The sequence below is a fragment of the Pipistrellus kuhlii genome, unplaced genomic scaffold (genome assembly GCF_014108245.1).
Source record: "Pipistrellus kuhlii isolate mPipKuh1 unplaced genomic scaffold, mPipKuh1.p scaffold_m20_p_1, whole genome shotgun sequence".
In the NCBI taxonomy this organism is placed as follows: domain Eukaryota; kingdom Metazoa; phylum Chordata; class Mammalia; order Chiroptera; family Vespertilionidae; genus Pipistrellus; species Pipistrellus kuhlii.
The window spans coordinates 43,428,811-43,444,842 of NW_023425404.1; the positions used below are offsets into that span (position 1 = coordinate 43,428,811).

At 53.5% G+C, this 16,032-nt stretch overlaps 1 protein-coding gene across 1 annotated transcript in view; it reads left to right on the forward strand.

The window, feature by feature from the left end:
* Positions 1 to 5,064: 5,064 nt before the first annotated feature.
* ONECUT1 (one cut homeobox 1) overlaps positions 5,065 to 16,032 on the forward strand; it is a 38,348-nt gene continuing 27,380 nt past the window's right edge. Inside the window, exon 1 of the mRNA XM_036441470.2 lies at positions 5,065 to 6,646. Coding sequence (XP_036297363.1) covers positions 5,533 to 6,646 — 1,114 coding nt within the window. The 5' untranslated portion in view covers positions 5,065 to 5,532. The remainder of the gene's footprint in view (positions 6,647 to 16,032) is intronic.

Below are 16,032 nucleotides of genomic sequence, written 5' to 3' on the forward strand. Positions count from 1 at the left end.
CAAGCATCGCGGATGGGGCAGGGTGGGCAAGGAAAGAGGGGAAGTGTGCCAAGTGTAGAGAGGAAAGGACCGGCGGAAGGAAGGAAAGAAAGAAGAGGCGAGGCCGAAGGAAACAAAAGGCCAGCGGGCCGCCAGGCCTGGAGGGAGGCGCAGGCAAAGGGGTGGGGAGCCAGGAACACCGGTGTTTCATTTTTAAATCATCTAGGTGTCCGCGTGTCAAATAAAGACAAGGGCGGTAACGATTATTCTGTTAAATCTATGGTACTTGACTGCGCAAACACTAATTGATTAGACACCAAAATGATTTGTTTAAAGAGTTTTCCTTCCCAAGTGCAGCTGCTCTCGCCATCCTTCGGGGCTGTGGGGGAGTTTGCCGAAGGGGCCTGGAGGCGCCGGCTGGCCGCAGAGTTCCAAGGGGCCCCAGAGTGGGGTGGGGAATGCAACTGGTCCTGTCCCCGCTTGGGGCTGGGCTGCAACCCGTGACTTGTGTCCTTCCTTCCTGTCCTACAATGCCCGGGATGGTGCATCTGGAGACCATCGTGAGCCCAGTTTGGTCTCCCACTGCCCTCTTTGCTCTGAGCAAGAGGGCCCCTTGCCCCTTGCCCTGCCTCCTAACCCTGAACCCTGGCACTCTCTCTAGTCTGGCACTTCCTAATCTACATTCTAGGCACCAGAAGAGCATCCTTAACCACCGCCTCAAACCTGGAAAATCCGTCACTTACTCCACAACAGACCTCCTTTGCAATGTACTTCAACCATATAAAGATCAAAGAAAGCAAAATCCACGGAAAGTCTGACAAGAGAAAGGCCAGCTCCCCCAGAATCCAAGTAGCTGAGGAAAGCAGCGTGGGGTTCTGCAGGGAAGCCTCACCAGGGAGCCTCGGACCCCTCCAAGATATTAGGACTCCTCCTCCCTTCAGTGCACTGGGCCTGAGGCCCTGAAAAGTCCTCATTGAAACTGGGACCACTAGAACGGATTTAAACCCAAGAGAGCCACTTCTCCTTTATCCGATGGCCCAGGAGATAAGGTAGCTGGAGATGCTCACAAGGGGTGGGAGTTCCTGGCAGTGCTGTCCGAACCGCCCTCAGCTGGAGCTGGCACCAGCTGTGGAGAGCCTTTCACCAGAGCACCTTTTCTTCTCTTTGGGTTTGGAGAGGGTAGGTAGGCAATAAAACAAAGGAGAGTACAAAAACACAGAGTATAGATTATACACATTGTCATGGGCAAAACCCTTAATTCAGGTTAAAGAAGGGAAAAAACTGAACCGATGAATTAAAAACTATATGCTAAGTAGAAGATCAAAGATTGATGAAGAGGACTAAAAATAATTGGTTACCCTTTCCTTGGCCTCTGGAGAGTACAGCGAAGTCATTGATTAATTTTTTAAATGGTTTTCAATGTGAATCACCAGACCACCCCCTTCTGAATTTCTTGGTGTTCTATTCTAAGCCAACAGAAATTTTCTGAATTAAATCTCTCCAAAGGTGGGAGGAAGACAAGAGAGCCTGGCAGAAAACACCACCAAATCCTTCACTCCTCCCGTTATCAAGTTGTGGCCAGTACACTGTTGCCAGACACCAAAGAAATGGTTCCTCGCCAGGAGTTTAATTCTAGACTTACTTCCAGCATCAGAAACACTGGTGAGTTACCTTCCGAAACTCTGGCCAAGGAGTCAGCCTCTTACTGGACCTTGACACCCAGGCTTGCTGTTTATGTCAACAAATGAGAAGTAAACATTTGATGTCTCAGAGGGGCTAGAGAGCTAGGATGGGGCCATATGTTAGCTCTCTGTTGCTCACAAAGAAAGCTAAAGCAGGAGCTCTGAAACTGATGTAAGTCTTCAGAAAAGCTTGTGTGGCCAGCATTTGGAAGAATGGACTTATGTTCATTCTCTTTTCTAAGTTTAATGGGGTCACCTGGCAAACTCTGGCTTCCACAAGGGAAAGATTTTACTTGCCCAATCACCATCACCCCACCCCCAATATTTACAAAATAAGCAGTCTGAAATCCTTGTTTCCACACTGAAAATATTACCAGTAACAAGCATCTAGTCAAGAGTCTTATTTCCCTTTTTCTTAACTATATACATGCATGTAATTTTGTGATGATGATTGACACTATTTTTTTTTTTTTTTTTTTAGTTCCCTGTAGCTACTCAAAGTCTAACAAGTTGCCAATAAGCCCTCCTCTCAAACTTCTTGGCTATCATAAAGAATTGTGCAGCATACTATACTACACTTGATCAATCAAGTAGTTTCAAGGAACTTCTCCTTGGGTTTTAATTGTTTCATTCCCCCACAGTGCACCTATGGGCGCTAGGTATTCTGCTGAGCACTGGAAGGGAGAAGGGAAGAGAGAGACAAAATGACAAAAAGCTATCTCAGCAGTTGGCAATCTGTCCAATATCTCTCTCCCCCCCCCCCCTCTCTCTCTCATCTTAATCTGGCCTAAGAGAATCCACCATTTTCCTTAATAGAGGGAAAATTTCCAGTAAGTCAAGTAAGAATAAAATGTTTCTAAGAGAACACTGTAATTCAGTCAACTACAGGAAAACCATGGTTAAATATAACAGCATGAATAACCAAGAAAGATTAGGGAGATTTTCAAACCAAAGCAAGTCCTGCACACATATTAATATTAGCTCAACATATATAATGCTTGTCTAAATCTTTCCTTTGCTTCTCCTCTAGCGACCAGCACTGAAGCAGTCCTCCTTTTCACAAAGGGAGAGGGGAGTTTTGCTCGCCTGATCCCAGCCCTTTTCAGGTAGCCTCCAGGGGCTCAGCCAGGAGCTTCCTGTGAGGGAGGGTTTCCAAGATCAAGTCCCTAATTAGATACACAAAGAGAAAACCATGCACAATTTACTTCTTTCTTTTAACAAACTGCCTTTTGGGAAAAGACTTGTCATACAGTCAAGTCAATAATTTCCAATGGATTAAAAGATGGGGGTGTGGGGGGGACAATAGTTTACTAGTAGCTCAAAAGCTGCCTGCTACATTAACCCATTGTCTGCTCTCATATGAGATCCACACACTCAATGCTATGACAAAAAAAGAACAGAAGCAATAAGAAAAAAAGAATGCAGCTTCTCACTAACATATTATGAGCCACTAGGCAGAAAATATACTTTATGTTTGTTTCTCTAAATAGATAAATCTAGATAAAAGTTTCAATAGAGTGATTTTGTTTTCTGAGTTCTTTTATGTCAGTGTATTTCCCCCAAAGGTTTTTTTTTTTTTTTCTCTCTGGGACCTTAAATTCTTAAACGTTCACTGTGCAAGTAGATGCTAAATCCATTGAAGTAGATTCCCATTTCCAGGGCCTCCACAGGCATTGTTTGGACAAGATAGGAGTGTCTCTGGTGATCATATCAGCCAGGTTAACCAATTCCAGGTCAGGGCCATTTTCAAGGAAGTCAGGTTGACTGACTGTACCCACCAGTCTTGAGCTACCTGGATCATGATGTCCTGGTGATGGCAGGAACCTAGGCAAACAGATGGGCTTGCCCATGCCTTAGCTGGTGGGAAGTTCCCCCAAAGGTGGTCCTGCCCAAGCTTTTGCCTAGGGGAACCAGTCACCTCTGCTACTTCCATCCCAGCCCTGGTGTCTCCTGGGTCTGGGAGCATTATCAGTGGAAACACCACTGTTGGGCTCTGACCGGGCATCCCAGTAAAGAGAAGTACCATCTGAGTTTGAACTGGGGCAGGCCACACACACTTGATTCCATATCCCGGCTCAGATACCCAGGCTTTGAGAGGCAGGCCCCCATTGTGACCACCTCTCGCCCCGGGCTGAGGCTTGGCGCTGACCCGGTCGTAACTGCCAAGAGCCTGACAATGGGCACATCTGTCCTTTCTCCAAGGGATGAAAGCACCTAAGCAGACACGGCCTGCCTTTTGTTACAGATTTTTTCCCCTTTCCTTTGTAAATGAAAGAAAGCCACGGCATGTGGCGGCCGGGTGTACATCCCACACTGGGGGCCTCCCCACGCGTCCCCGCCAGGCCCAAGGCCCAAGTTCGTTTCCAGATTGCAGTGTGATTGTGAGGAGTCGACAATTACGCCCTGAAGCTGAATTGATTTTCAAATCTGGAGGCTTCTCACGCGGATGGACGGGAAGAGGGCGTCCCTACGGGCCAAGAAGAGACAGGAGAGCCAGTCTACCCTGCGGGGGATCAGTCCTTCCTGCAAGCAGTGGCTCCCGGGTGCCTTAGCAGGAGGGCCAAGAAGAAGTCACAGGAACGGCCCACCAGCACCCAGAAGTTAGCATGGGAACCCAGCAAGACACTCCCCGCCCCAACACACACACACACACACACACACACACACACACACACACACTCGTGTCCTTGGAAGCAGACGCGCCCGACTTATTTGTCCGCTGAGCCAGAGAAGGAGCCAGCCGGCGGGAGACAGCCAGGTATGGCCCAGGCTGGGACTCTGGGCACCGAGCTCTCCTCTCCCACATGGTGGAAGAGGAGAGAGGGGTGGGCAGAGGATTATCCAGGAGGTCCGAGATCTCTGGGTCAACAGCCACAGAGCTGACCCAGGCCTCTAAGATATTTGTTCCCTGCGGATAGGGCAAACGTGGACTGCCAGAAGTCCTCCGGAAAATGCACTTTTAGTGGGCCAGCTGGAAGGAGTGGTGACAGCCCCCGCATCCCGGGCAAACTGCGCCGGGAGGCAGCAGCTGGAGAGAGAGCTCTGCCCACGGCTCTTCGGCGCAACACCCGGCAGGAAAGCCCCGCAAGTGCAGCCGGGGAGCGGGGAGGAGAGCCCACCCGAGCCTGGGAGCCGAGAGGGACGCGGGTCTCCTCCCAGGGCTGTGGCGGCGGCCCAGGTCGCCCTGCATGCTGGGCCTTCCCACGTGCGCGCCACCAACCCGGCCACCCGGCGCCACGGAGGAGGCGCGGGACCCCCGCCCGCATTTGTAAGGGGACGTCACGGGCCGCGCGCGCGGGGTCCGAGGGGGCGGGGCCGGGCCGCGCGCCTGCGCGCTGCGCCCGGCGGGCGGGAGGGCGGGCCGCGGCGGTGGCGGCGGCGGCGGCGGCGGCGGCGGCGGCGGCACCGCGGCCACAGAGTCTGCACCAGTGACCCAGCCATGGCTCGAGCTGGCCAGCGGCGCGGGCAGGCGGCGGCCGCGGAAGGCGCGCGGGCTGCGTCAGGGGAGCCGGGGAGCTCACGATTCTAAGCGAGAGGGCCGAGAGGGGGCCAGGGGGCGAGGGGGCTGGGGGCCACAGCGCTCACCCAACGGCGAAGATCCTTTTTGAAAATTAATATTAAAAAAGAGAGAGGGGAAGCGAACGCAGAGGAAAAAGGTGGGGGCAAGAGGGAAGGCGATACACACAGAGAGGCAGACAGAGCCCCGCAGCGAGAGGAAAAGGAAGGAAGGAAGCCAGGAAGGCAGCAGTGGCCGGCAGGCAGGCAGCCGATGTGAAGACCGGACTCCGCGCGCCCGCCGCCGCCGCCGCCGCCGCCGCTGTCCGGCCTCATCGATGTTGTGTCCGCCGCCCGCCCGCTCGCCCGGATCACGATGAACGCGCAGCTGACCATGGAGGCGATCGGCGAGCTGCACGGGGTGAGCCATGAGCCGGTGCCCGCCCCTGCCGACCTGCTGGGCGGCAGCCCCCACGCGCGCAGCTCCGTGGCGCACCGCGGCGGCCACCTGCCCCCCGCGCACCCGCGCTCCATGGGCATGGCGTCCCTGCTGGACGGCGGCGGCGGCGGCGGCGGCGACTACCACCACCACCACCGCGCCCCCGAGCACAGCCTGGCCGGCCCCCTGCACCCCACCATGACCATGGCCTGCGAGACCCCCCCAGGTATGAGCATGCCCACCACCTACACCACCCTCACCCCGCTGCAGCCGCTGCCGCCCATCTCCACCGTGTCGGACAAGTTCCCCCACCATCACCACCACCACCACCACCATCACCACCACCACCCGCACCACCACCAGCGCCTGGCGGGCAACGTGAGCGGCAGCTTCACGCTCATGCGGGACGAGCGCGGGCTGGCCTCCATGAATAACCTCTACACCCCCTACCACAAGGACGTGGCCGGCATGGGCCAGAGCCTCTCGCCCCTCTCCGGCTCCGGCCTGGGCAGCATCCACAACTCCCAGCAAGGGCTCCCCCACTACGCTCACCCCGGCGCCGCCATGCCCGCCGACAAGATGCTCACCCCCAACGGCTTCGAAGCCCACCACCCGGCCATGCTGGGCCGCCACGGGGAGCAGCACCTCACGCCCACCTCGGCCGGCATGGTCCCCATCAACGGCCTCCCCCCGCACCACCCGCACGCCCACCTCAACGCCCAGGGCCACGGGCAGCTCCTGGGCACGGCTCGGGAGCCCAACCCCTCGGTGACCGGGGCGCAGGTCAGCAGTGGAAGTAACTCGGGACAAATGGAAGAGATCAATACCAAAGAGGTTGCCCAGCGCATCACCACCGAGCTCAAGCGCTACAGCATCCCGCAGGCCATCTTCGCGCAGAGGGTGCTCTGCCGCTCCCAGGGGACCCTCTCGGACCTGCTGCGCAACCCCAAACCGTGGAGCAAACTCAAGTCGGGCCGGGAGACGTTCCGGAGGATGTGGAAGTGGCTGCAGGAGCCGGAGTTCCAACGCATGTCCGCGCTCCGCTTAGCAGGTGAGTGAGCGGGGGCCAAGGAGTGGGGCGAGCGGGGAAAGAAGGAACGGAGGCGTCTAGGAACCCAAGGAGGGTGGGAAGAAGAGAGAACTGGGCCTCTTCACCCCTCCTCCCTGCCCCCCCAGGTGGGGTCCTGGGGCCTGGAAGAGCCAGTGCGGGGGGGGGGGGGTCCTCCAGGCAGCAGACCGCCTCCCCCAGGACTTGGTGCGTTGGGCTGTAGAAGGCTCTGAGAGCTGACTTCGGGGCGCGTCTGTGCTGGGGAGAGCGCGGGGAAACCCGCACTGCCTGAGGCGGAGAAAAATAACCCACACCTGGGGAGACCCCGTCTGTGCGTGGCTTCTCTGTCGGACACTGGGGCTGGGGCTGGGGCTGGGGCTGCCTACCAGTGTTGATCTGAACTCGATGCGGTAACGGGAACCCCCCTTCCCGCCCTAACTCCGTTGGGGCGGGAGGGGCCCGCAGGAAGTTAGGGCAGAAGGTTCCAAAGCCGCGAGCCGGCGGGTGCGTGGTGGGGAGTCTGGGTTCGCGCGCGCTTGCAAGGGGCTGTGTGGAAGGAAGAGCGGGACCGACTGCGCGGGGGTCCTGGTCCGCCCCGAGACCGCTTCGCCTAGGACTCCTCGTTTTCATTTTATTCCTTTGCATGATTTTTTTTCCCCCGGCTAAATCCCAATGCAGGGAAGGGTGGGAGTGTGGGGATGGCCCCCGAGTCGGCGAGCCAAGGTCTCCCGGACCCGAGACCCCGAAGCGTTTGGGAGGTGAGCCGGAAGGTCTCAGCGGCGCTGCACAGACCCGGTGCCGCGCTCCCCGCGCCTCCTTCGGCCGAGGTGAGGACGCGGCTGGATGGCGCCGAGGATTTGGTGCGGCTTCTGCGACCTCCGAGGGCGGAGGACGGGAGGGGAAGCGGAGCCAGGGCTAGCCTCGGCGGACTCGGTTTGATGAGACCCGGGCTGAGCTGAGTGACTCCTGGGTTCATCCCTCCACTCCCACCCCCAACCCCCCAATTTTAGCCCCGGCGGGCGCCACGGCCCGAGTCCCGGCGAAGAGAAAGGTAAAAGCCGATATGCGGGTTTGTTAATTAACTGATCGTTCTCCATTAATTCGTCCCTGGAGAACGGGAGACAGTCAATCCTCTCAAAGCCGAGGGCACGGAGCAGTTTCACGGACTAAAATCAAAGCCGGGGGCCGGGGCCCCCTCCCCCACCGCGCGCGGGCCAATGGGGAGCCGTAGGGAGGCAGGTGCCGGCGAGCCCCGAACCCGAGACTCGGGCGGCCGGCGGCCCGGAGCCACCTGCGGGGCCGGGCGCTCCGGCTTCCCCTCCCGAGCGACCCGCCGCTCCTTCGCTCCCAGCAAAGACCCCACGCGGGGAAGGCAGGCGCTGGGAGACAGGAAGGAAGAGGCTGAGTGGCTGCCCTCTAGGCTCCCGCGATTCCCCTCGCCAGCCTCGCGCGCTGCCGCCGCATCGCCCTCTCCCGCCCTCCACCACCCCCGCGGGCCGGCTGAGAGCGGGGGCCGCTGGAGTCCCAGGGAGGGTGGGGAAACGGCTGCCCCTCTCCCGGACCGCTCCACCCATGCGGGCGCCTGAGGTCGTCAGAGCCCGTTCACACGCCCGCGCCAGACTCCAGCCGGGCTCCGAGACCTTTCCCCGGGCAGTACCCGCACCGGCCTGCGGAGGTGGGGGTGGAGGGCTGGTGGGAAAGGAGGGGTGCCCCCAGGGAGCCCGCCCGCCACCCCGGGTAGGCGCTTGCTCCGGGACTTCCTTGACCCTTCCTCCCTCGTTGCCTCTTGTTGCCGCCTGGAAGGACAGGCTCTCTCAGGTTCTGTTCAGAGACGATCGCCCCCCCCCCCCACCGCCCCCAGCCCTGGACACCCGGTCTTGGTCCCTGCCCTGCATGAGCGCCCTCTGATCTCCATGCCTGAGCGCCCCGGTGCTGTTTAGGGGAAGCCCAAATACTGCGACCCGCACAGGGGAGGCGCGGGCAGCGTGCTGGCTGAGGCTCGTGGAACCGAGGAGGCTATCGAGTGGGCGCCTGCCCGGTATCCAGCAGCCTGTGCCCTGTCATTCTCTGCCCCAGGCTCGCAGTCTTTCTTTTTTTTTGGGGGGGGGGGGGGGGAGGCGGTTTGAGGATTCTGGTAGGACACACGTTTGAACCCCTAATTCCAAACGGACCCGGCATCCTAAGACCCGCATGGAACGTTGACCCTTTCACTTCCCTTTCTTTAGCTTAAAGGGGTAAGGATGGCTGGGACCAGGGCTGGTGCGGAGGGAACCGGGAGCAATACCATTTTGCTGCAAAAGCCACGATCTACTTTTAAGTCACCGGAGAACTATGAGGCGTTCTGTTAGCGCTGTTTCCGACTGGTCTTTGCCGGAGACTCAAAACGGGTTTCCAGGCTTGTTGGCTGCAGCTGTGCAACCTTGCTGCCTCCTCCCCACCACCACTCCCCGGGCTCCCAGAAGCTCCTGGCGGCTGTGCTTGCTGTTGCACTCAAAGACCTGTCAACCTAGTCCCTACCCCACGCCAGGCGGGGCACACCGCGGTCATCGGTTCCAGAGGTGGCAGGTCATCGGTTCCATAGAGGTGGTTTCTCTATGCCCCTCCCTGTGCCCTGGGCTCCGTGCAAGTTGGTGAGAGTCAGGCCCTCTCCACACGTGGCAATGTGTTTGGGGAGGTGCCTTCTCCTTAGGAAATTACATCTGCTGGTGGAAGACGGGAGGGAGACAGGAGGAAATTCTCACCAAATTAACTACCTTTTAAAAATCAATATATGTTCCCTCAATGCAATACTTGCTGCTGCCCCCATTCAAGTGCAGCACAACCAGATTCGAGCCGCTCCTCCCTCGTCCCAGGTGGGGGTGGGAGGTCTTGGCTGCGCGGGTGGGTGGGTGGGTGGGCGTCCCGCCTCTGACGTGGGCGCCTATTAAGATGTGAGGAGATTAGTTTCCAATTAAAGATTCCAGAAAGCGTCCACCACGCTAGTGGAGCTGCCAGCACAGGAGGAGACTGCAGAGCACACCCGCCAGCTGGCGCAGCACCCGGGACTGGGAGGCGAGGCCCGAAGGCTCGGGATTCGGGCAGGGGTGTGTGCTGGGCCCCTCGGACCCTTTGGTACCTGGAGGCAAGGAAACCTCCAAATGCCACGGAGCCCACTGGATCGCCCGGAACCCGGACTACGCCCCCTTCCTATCCAGAATTTCTTCCAGAGTGACTTAGAAAAGGGCCTGAGGGTAAGGGGTGGATGGGCGGGGGGGGGGGGGGGGGGGGGTGCCTGTCAGGCCAGGAGGTGGCCATGAGAAAGTCTGGCCCGGGTCAACCTGGACTGTGTTTGCCGTAAGTGGCCTTGCGGCCTGGTTGATTGATAACAAGCCCCTGCGCAAGTCCATTTGCTTTTTGTTAATATTTATCCCGGTGGGTGACATTTCAACTGTCCTCATGCTTCCTGGGGCCACGGGAGCCCAGCAGGAGTGCGGTGCTGGCTCTGGGAACCCCACTTCCCCATCCTCAAAGACTCGGGCCAGAGCCTGGGAGAAAAGCCCGGACTGGGTGTGGGGAGTGCCTGGATCGTAGGGTGGGAAGAGAAGGCACCAAGTGCATTAGTTCCCTCCAGCCCCAGGTCTCTGGGGCACAGTGCAGCTGCTCCCAGCAAGCCGCCACTCAAACAAAGGGCTGGGAGGTGGCTGGGCTGGATCCCGTGAGGAGTGCCTCTTCTAAAGGCCTGGGAGGGCCTCCTCCCGAGTGGCTGGGGACCGGTCCAGTAGTCAGACAGGGATTCCCCCCACCCCACCCTTAGGCCTAACGGTGGTGGCCGGAGACCCCACACATACCAGCACAGCAGGAAACCAAAAGGCCTCACTCTTGGGGAGAGTTAGAAGAAGGTTCTAAATCTAAGTGAGCCTTTCTTGCAGCCCATGTCTGAATCCTGGAGGATATGAGACAAGAGTTTCCTCTTGCTGTCCCCACCAGGGAGCACAAACATCCCAGTGAGGAGAGAAAGAAGTGTATGTGGTTTGACTGGGGGCGGGGGGGGGGGGGGAGGGCTGCTTTGGGGCTTGAGGAGGCCTGATGGTTATTGTGTGGCCACTCAGGTGAGGATGGCCACCTGAGATAAGTAAACACCTGGGCCTGTTCAAAGGGTGACCGGCTGACCTGTCTGAGGTGCAGCCCCGAGCCCCTTGGAAGCACCGGGAGGGTGATTGGGGGGGGGGGGGGGGATGGCTGAGCTCCCAGGCTGGCCCAGGGTTGCTGTGATCACTAGAAACCCAGCCCTGCCATCGCTGCTTTGCAGTCGGCAATTGGGACGGACTGTGCCATCCCATCGCAGGCTGTGTTGTAGCCTCAGAGTGACTAAAAACCCAGGGCGCGACTTCATCTTCAAGCTCCCAGCCGTGGGCGAGCCACAGGGAGCTGGACGCTCTCCTTCGGGCTCACCTTCCCTGGGCTGTGCTGCGATAGCAGCGCGCCCCCTGCGGGCGGCCGGCCTGGCGCCCAGCAATCCTCCCTGGTTCAACCTGCACGGAGCTGTTTCAGGGATTTCAAAAAACGGTACCTATTTTGAGAGGAAGAGAATGTGGAGGAGAAAGAAAAGGATAGCTAGTGGATCTGTCTTGGTCCCCAACAATGCTTTACTATTGCCCCAGGGATGACACAGAATTGCCACCCCACACACCAACTCTAACCTATCCGAACAAGACTCGAGTTTGGGTTTTCTGGTGGAATGATACCTTTGCTGGCATGTTTTTATCTGAGAAACTCGGGGTCAGAGTAGAGGTGAGTCTGGCTGTCTGAAGAAGGAGGTTGGGGCTGAGGGCTGTAGGATCTGGAGGGCGGGTTAGCGGTTCCTTTGTTTTGTTGTTTCCCCTTCCAGCTGATGGAAGTTGGGAGGCTGCTGGAGGAGGCCTTGAGCTTGAAGGTCTTTGTTTGGTCCCTTGTTGAGTGGATGGAAAGGCGTCCGCAGGCTCACCGGCTTGGAGCCTTGGTGCAGCGTCAGGACCCTGGACAGGGCCCTGCTGGCGTGCTGTCTGGTGGATCCAGTTTCTCATCGCCCCTGCAAGGTGGCTGGGATGTCTTTGAAGGGATACAGCGAGAAAAGGAAAGCTAACCGCTATTATTCAGACGTTTGTGAGAGATCCTAAGAGCCCGCCAGAAATATACACCATCACAATCACGTAATCGTAAAGATCAAACCTATTCTCGTCGATCAGGTGGTTGATTTTTACCTCCCTCTCTGGCAGCTTTCTGTGTGCGTCTGAGTGCACACCTACTTATAAAATCGGAATTCGAGTCCCTATGGGTGTGACAGGGGTTGGATCATTAGGCTAAAACGTTCAATTCAGTCCCTTTGATCCATGCTGGGGAAAATCTATAGTCATCTCTAATCTATGAAGTCTTTAAAGAGGTTGTTACACGGGCTGTTTTGATGTCATCATTTCCACATTTGTGGTGAGTTCAGCTAATCAAACAGACACTGCTGCCCAAAGTGCTCAAAAAAACAGTTCTTACAAAGCATATCGGTAAAATTTAATGCTGATTTCCTTGAAAGAAAGAAAATCCTGAAATCCGATGAAGGTAGGTAATTAGCAGGGAGGTTGTTGCTGTCTTGCTCCTCGGAATCCATAGTTAGAAGCCTTGCCCTTCCAGTAACAGTGCTCAGTGGTTTTTGCAAACTACACATATCAGAATAAACACCAACTTAATGTGTAAATTAACCAAGAAGCCTGGTGGATTGGGTGGAAAATGACTAGTTTCAATGCAGACCCTGTTAAAACAGTAGAATTTCCACTCTTTTGGTAAAATTGAAAAATCCCATAGGGTAGCAACAGAAAGAGGGTCTTAATGAAATCATGGTAGTTAGAGGGCAGATTTTGTATAATTCTGGATAAAAGCATTCAACAAGTATTCATTAAATACTATTTTGTTTTGTATCTATTTGAATAAGATGAATAATCACATGTGGGAGGAGAAAAGCTATGTTATTTCCACATGGAAAGAGTTCAGTTACAAGAAAAAGACTTATTTGTAATATGAATAAATTTAGTGAGCAATCATAAATTCCTGCCTTCTATCAATATATTTGTACAGGTTTTTACTTTTAACACACACATGCTAATACTAATGAAGCTTTATTTCCTCCTGAAATGATAAGATTGGGTTAGATGACCAATCACAAGACAATCTGATTATTTTGATATGAACAAAGATTTGTGTTTTATCACAGGGTCTTGCTATAAAGTGATCACATGATATTCCCCTCAGGAGATGTTATATTGTCATAAAGTTGGAACAAATTAGCTTCTAAAAATCTTCTTCTCATTTAGGTGAGACAATTTGATAAGACAACAGCTGAACAGAACCAGACCCTGAAGTACAACCCATCAGATTTTCATGGCAATTGATAAAAAAGAAGCTTATGTCTGCTGTGCACTTTCTATTTGTCAGATATATATGCTAGGCACATAGATGTTCTCATTGAATATTCACTGTCTATGCCAGTAGCTCCCAAATTGTGCTAAGTATTGGAATCATTAGTGATCTTTAAAAAAATGATTCCTGGCTATAACCTTAGATAGTCTGTTATAATTGCAATAGGGCATAATCTGGGCATTGGGATTTTTAAAAGTTTGAGGTGATTTCAATGTGCAGCAAAATTTGGGGGCCACTAATTTATGTGCTAGTTACCACCCTCACCCTGTTTCTCTGTACAATGAGATTAAATAACTTATCTGAGGTAGCACAGCTGAAAATCACTGATGCATGGCCCAGAGCCCTCTTAACCTCCTCCTTGTGCCTCTATTACTAGTACAGGTCTTCCAGGTTAATTGGCCCCAAACGCAGAAATGTCTGATTCTCTGTCATAAACACCCAATCTTTAAAGACTCTGCGTAATAAAGACTCACCCTTGGAGTTAAAGGGTGTGTCTTCACTCTGGGACTCCCAAAGAGAGTTACTTTTGGGAACTTATTTCCTTTTTACTCAAGACTTGTCAGAGAGACTTTTTGTTGCTCTCTTTTGAAGAATCAGCCAGAGGGAATGTAAGGCAATAACAGAACTAGATGTGGAACCCAAGTCTCCCTGTCTATTTGTTCACTTAAACAATTATTGATGGGCAAGACCCATCTCATTAGATGTGTTCTGTGGGTAGGACTGGCCCATTGGGACCCATGCCTGGAGGAAGGCCCAAATGCCCAAACCTCCCATACTTTCAGGCATTGGTCTTCTGATCTGCACTTGCACAGCAATTACATTTCTTGGCTTCACATCAACCCCAGCCTTGCTATGCCAAAGCTTGCCTATTATTCCTATTTTAGGACTCTGCACTAAAAAATAATAAATTGACTAAAACTCTGTATATATGTTGGCAATCATCCAGAGGGCAGCTTACAATTTGCATCAAATACTGTATGTTTCCAGTTATCCATGTATTTCTCATCTCCCTTTGCATATGCCATAGAGCACTCAGAATCGAGTTGCTGATATCACTGCTTTCGTTTTCACATCTGGTGATGAGCTCATAGTCCCAAAGAGGGATTATCAAAGAAACACAACAAACTATGTGCTTTTCTCTTTTTCCTGTTGTCTTCTAAAACAGATCGGGGGGAGCGGGGGGGGGGGGGGGGGGGGGGGGATCAAATAAATAAACCAGCGAAGCGCGCCACCTAGTGGCCCCTTGTGCTCACTTCAGGTAAAGTGCGTGAGAGGAGTGGCTAACGCGATTCAAGTATTGATGGAGTCACAAAAATCGTTCATTAAGGCAATTTAATCTTTGCTATTAAATGTCCCTTCAATTCATTTGGGGTAATTAAGATGCAGTTAAAGTGATTACATTCTAATTACTTATGCTAGACAAAGACATATTTGTCACACTAATGCGGTTAACTAAGGACTCAGAAAGAAAGTTAACATTTACTTCAAATGATGCAACTGGAAAAATCAGTTCCTCTTTTCATCATTAATCTAGTGAGCTGGGTGATTATGTAATGGCACTACAAGCTCATTAAACAGGGGAAGTGCTGATTAAAATGACTGCTAGGAGGAAAACCTGAACCAGGAGTACCTCAGTGCCGTGTGCGCAGCATCCCTCACAAAGTTACTGGGTGTTCTCTTCCACCCCGCGGCAACTAGCAGCTCCTGAGTTTTTTCCTGATGTTAAAAGAGGGATGGGCTCACAGAAATTTTTTATTGCCAGCCTATAGACATTGTTAAATCAAAAGATACTTTAAAATGGTAAATAAGTTCTTGGGGTAGACATGAGGAAGGGAAGTGAGTCTGTCTGTCGTCTGCATTGGAGGGTGGGTTGTTCCTGAGTTAAAATGCCCACTACAGGCTTCTGAACCACATTCCTTCATGCAGACACCCTTGCTGTTAAGCAGTCCTTCTCCCCCTCCCTAGTGCCACTTTACTGCCTTCGATGCCTGGAGTCAGATTCCTTTGCCCAGGATCCTGCTCTGTTTAATTATTAGGTGCATGGCAGCTGCAAACTGGCCCCTTTTCAGTGTTTTTCTACATTCACATGTAAAGCCATGTGAGATGAGACTATAAGCCATCAAGTTACTGAGACTATTTTGCCATAATGAGTAGATGGTTCCCAGCCTCTTGCCATAGCTTAATTAAGAGTAGGATGAATTGAAACGTATTAAATTTGACGTTTGCCTTCCTTACAAAACTGCTTAAGGCAGTGCCTAGCATTTCCCTGGGGGGAGGGGTGTTAGGATGGGGGGAGATGATTTAGAAACAAAAATGGTCAGTCAGAAAATTGGGGATTCTTTTCCCCAGGAGATAGGTGCCTTTTAACACTGTTAAATTTGCATATTGAAAACCATAATGGTGGAGCTTGCCTTTATCTCATTGAAATTCAGTGTTACCCTGTTGACTTCATAAGCAAAGAAGCTAATGTTATCAAATGTATCAGTCAATTAAGTCAAACCACCACTTTTTAAAAATAAATGGAAAGTTATTTGAATATTTAGAGTCGTTATTAATTTAATAGAACATGTTATGCCACTTTAGATTACTAAAACAAACATTTTTAAACCCTGGAGTAAAAATCAAGAGCCCTAGAGACAGTTTCTTGCACTAATTAGCTCTGAGAACTTGTCAAGTCCTTGAACCTTTCTGGGCCTCAGTCTCCTTAAATGTAGAATGAAGGATTTGGCTTTAGGGTGTTTCCAGGTCTCACATTCTATGATCGATTGCCTTCTACGGTGACTGCACATCCACAGCAAAGTCTGTTTTCTCAGTTCAGTGCTCTGTCCCAAAGTCAGGATTCAACAGGATGTAAGGCCAGGGGCCCATCTCTTGGGCAGAGTCTTAGGACCAGGCTCTCCTGTCAGATGGCCAGGAGGAAACAGTCCATCCAGTCAGGAGAGCTGCCTTCTAGCACACAAAATGCT